Source organism: Benincasa hispida, chromosome 8 (assembly GCF_009727055.1).
Source record: "Benincasa hispida cultivar B227 chromosome 8, ASM972705v1, whole genome shotgun sequence".
In the NCBI taxonomy this organism is placed as follows: domain Eukaryota; kingdom Viridiplantae; phylum Streptophyta; class Magnoliopsida; order Cucurbitales; family Cucurbitaceae; genus Benincasa; species Benincasa hispida.
In genome coordinates this window covers 3393128-3397228 of record NC_052356.1, presented here as the reverse complement: position 1 = coordinate 3397228, position 4101 = coordinate 3393128, and the positions used below count along the sequence as shown (strand labels likewise).

Sequence of the window (4101 nt, the reverse complement as noted above, 5' to 3'; positions counted from 1 at the left end):
CTTTTTTTTTAATATGTGAGATGAGAGAATCAAATCCTGGATTCGAGATTGAAAATACTATATCAACTTAAGTATATTTATTTTGGCTCAAAATAATCATTCTCGAAAGTAAACGAAATAAGATGTTAAATTTTATTATTATTTTTTTTAATATTTACTTTTGTTGAAGAAAAAATAAACAAAACAAAATAACATGTGTAGAGAAAAAGGAGTATTTTAAACCAAAAAAAAACATTTGTAAATCTCCTTATTACCTACCACCATGTGATGACTTTTCTTGTACACAAACGATACCAACCAACAAAAGAATATCCAAAACTCCAAAGGATAAAATAGTAATAATGACATAATAAATTCAAAGAGAGAGAGTATAGAAATTTTGAATATTACAATTTTATAAAATCTCTGTTTTTGGTGATCCAAAAAATAAGAAAACAAATCAACGGTGGATAATTAAACAATGACAAAAAAGGAAAAAAAAAATTCTAATCCTCACGAGAAGGACTCCATGGGGTCATATCCATGGGATAACTACCCAACACCCTAAGGAAAGAAGTGAATTCCTGAACCTCCGCCAGTGCGTTCTGAGCCCTAGGCTCCGCCATGGAAGCTTCAAAATCCACATAAAACAGATACTCAAAATGCTTCGCCGTTCCGGCATCGGCGCCGTCCACCACCCTAATCGGGTGGCTCCGGTGCGGCCGCGATTCGATCTTCGTCAAGCTGATATTCCTGAAAGCGAAAGCCGACAGCACCTTGAACAGAACCGACGTCCCCTTCTCATGAGCGAACACGATACTTGTCTTGAACGGCCGATCGGTTCGAGGAATGATCGGTTCCCTCGCTAACATCACAAATCTCGTCACATTACCGGAATCATCCTGGATTCCATTAGCCAAGATATCGAGACCGTAGAGCTCCGCCGCTCTGGCGCTAGCGATTGCCGCCGTATCGCGGAGGTTATTAATCGCAACGAACTCCGCAGCGCCGGCAGTATCATCGACGGCCTCGCGTGTGACGTTAAGGCCGAGTTTGGTGAGAGTGTGTTCGCATTGAGCTAGGGCTTGAGGATGAGAAATGACGCGAGTTAGATACTCTTTTCGGACTCCAGGTAGAGCAAGAAGACAGTGATGAACAGGTAATTGAACTTCTCCAACGATGTGAAGCTTATGACGGAGGAGGAGATCGTAGTTTCTATGAATGGAACCGCCAAGGGAATTCTCAACAGGGAGAACAGCGCGATCGGCGATCCAGAGCTCAACAGATTGGAAGGCGACTTCGAATTGGTCGCAAGGGATGGCGTCGCAGTTAGGGTAAGCTTTACCAGCAGCGGCTTCGGAGTAGGCGCCAGGGACGCCTTGGTAAGCGACGCGGAGGTTGGAGCCGTGCATGGGGGCGGGAGCGAGGTCGGTGATGGTGAGGGGTTTGGGTTGGGGTTTGAGAGCGGTGGAGTCAGAGAGGTTAGTGATGGGGACAAGGTTGAGATTCTCAATGGTGGAGTTGTGGCCATTGACAGAGGAGACTAAGTGATCAGAAGCAGGGGAAGATGGGTCGTCTTGGGAGAGGAGTTGGGATTGGCTGGAGAGGATGGCGCAGGAGCTTTGCCAGTCGGCGCGGGAGGGGCCAACGGCGTTGGGGTAGGTGATGGGGTCGTAGCGGTAGGCGCATTGGATGCGGAAGGAGCGGGAGGTGGGGGTGGGGAAGTGGGAAATGGGTTTGATGAAGTAATAATGGGAAGAGGAAGGGGTGAGGGATTGCAAATGCATGATGGGGATTTGGGGATTTGGGGATTTGGGTTTGTTTGAGAAATGGATGATATGGGTTTGAAGAGAAGCTGTGCTTCTGCTTCTGCTTCTGCTTCTGCTTCTGCTTCTGCTTTAGGTTCCTCTGTGGTGTGCTGGAAATGGAAGAGGGGGGAGCTCTGCCTGATTTGGGAATGGAAGGGGGTTGGTTGGGTTTTTATATATTGTGAAGACTGAAGAGGAAGAAAGTGGATGAAGAGGAAAGAGGAGGGGTAAGTGTTAGGAAGTTTCAGAAAATGGGATTGGAGGATGATGGGTGGGCTTGTGGATGGCTGGCTGGCTTCTTCTTACTCTCTCCTTATGTGGTAGTTTGGTCAAATCTCACACCTACCCCCTTTCTTTCTCTATTTCCTATTCTCTTGCTCTCTATTTTTCCATCTCTTTACCCAATTTCTTCTTCTTCTTACTCTTTTTTTTTACACCCAATTTACCTTTAAAATGCTAATGTGGACGGAAATGCTCAGATTTTTATTTTAGGATTAGTAAGTCTATGTTGATGTCAAATTCATGTACATTTTCAAAAATATAGACAGATTCATAGAGACCTAGACAGTGTTTGAGGCCTAAAATTGAGTTATTAAATTTGAAGTTAATATGTTGGAGTTAGAAAGTACTAATAAAATTTAAAAGGTTTAAATCTTATTTTAGTATTTGAACTCTGAGTTTGATTCTATTTTGGTTCCTAATCTTTCAAAATTGTCTTTTTTAGTCTGTGAACTTTTAAAAGGTATTTATTTTGATCCCTATTATTAAGATTTAACTATTTAAAGATGAATTCTGAAGTAAAATATCGACCACCAATGTGCCAAAATAGTGAATGGTCAAAATTCTGGATACAAAATGACTTTTGTGATCTCCAGTAAAAAATCACTTTATTATCACCTAATTCAAAATTGAAACTCTAGATTTCTTAGCATGGCTAATTTATTTGGTATCCTAATCATGCAAAAATACAAGTTATTTCATCATTATGTTTAAGAGTTAGTGGAATCTTAATAGTAGAGACCAAATTAAGTATTTTTTAAAAGTATAGGTATTAGAATAGATGAGTTTGAAATTTAGGACCAAATAAAATAAGATTCAAATTCAGGACAAAAGTATGATGGAAACCAATATAAAAAAAATGAGAAGATGGAGTTTTTTTTTTTTTTTTTTTTTTTTAATAAATATGCACATTTCAATATTATTTATTATTGAATTGGATGGTTTAATACCAACTTACAAAGTTGGTGGGCCAAATGCCCCTGAATACTCTAATTAATTATTTTCATTTGATAATATGCCATTTAAACTTGTTTCATTTTGTAATTATTTGAAACTTGTTTAATTTTTTTTTTTTTATTATTGAAAAGTAAGTTTATAAACACAACTATCATACTAACTATAAGTAACAAGTATAAATTTTAGAAATTAAAAAGGTTATATTCTAAATTTAGTTCTAAAATTTTAAGTTTGTGTTTTTTTTTTTAATCCCTAAATCTTAAGAAAAATATCTAATAGATTCTAGAAGTTTCAATTTTGAGTCTGATGAGCCTCTAAATTTTAAATATTATAGATAATAAGTTTTTAAAAATATTTAATTTTATATTTAATAGATATGGGATATATTTGAAATTTTATATAATTAAAATAATTAATTGATATATTGATTTAGTAAATATAAAAGTACGTGAATTAGAAGTTTGAAAATTTAAAGAATTTATTTGTAAAACTCAAGTTCAAAGGGTATATTAATAAAGTAATATCATAGATAAATGAAGGCATCCGAAAGATATGAAATTACGGTTAAGAAACGCTTAACAGAATTGAAAACTATTACCTATTTCGATAGGATGTACCTTTCTACCTCAATCATTGAAGATAAAATTGTTAGAAATAATACTCAAAGTTTCTACCATTTAAAATAGCATCTATTTTGGCTAATTGTTTTAATGACTCATCTCGATATTATCGCAGTCGGGATCGATACCGAGGCCAAAATAAAAATTTTAAAGTGGTCCATTTGAACCATCAATTTTTTGTTTGATGAAAATCTCGACCGACACGGAACTAAGATGAGGAATGAGATGGTCTATGGAATAGAAGTTTTAGATAGTTTCTAGGTAAGATTGGGAATTTCTTTTTGGATATTTAGGAGTTTTTATATTTTTTTGAGCCAAAAGGTAGGTGTGTGATTTTTTTTTTCAAACTAAGGAAAAGGAAATTTTTACGGATAGAAAAAATGTCAAATTATTCACAGAAATAGCAAAAAAAATATTAATAGACACTGATAAGCTTCTATCAACGTCTATTTCTATCA

At 36.3% G+C, this 4101-nt stretch overlaps 1 protein-coding gene across 1 annotated transcript; it reads right to left on the bottom strand.

Annotated features, from left to right (window-relative positions):
* Positions 1-352: 352 nt before the first annotated feature.
* LOC120083723 (arogenate dehydratase/prephenate dehydratase 6, chloroplastic-like) lies at positions 353-2364 on the bottom strand. The gene has a single exon (XM_039039578.1). The coding sequence runs from the start codon at positions 1764-1766 to the stop codon at positions 486-488; it is 1281 nt and encodes a 426-aa protein (XP_038895506.1). The 5' UTR covers positions 1767-2364; the 3' UTR covers positions 353-485.
* Between the last annotated feature and the right edge of the window lie 1737 nt (positions 2365-4101).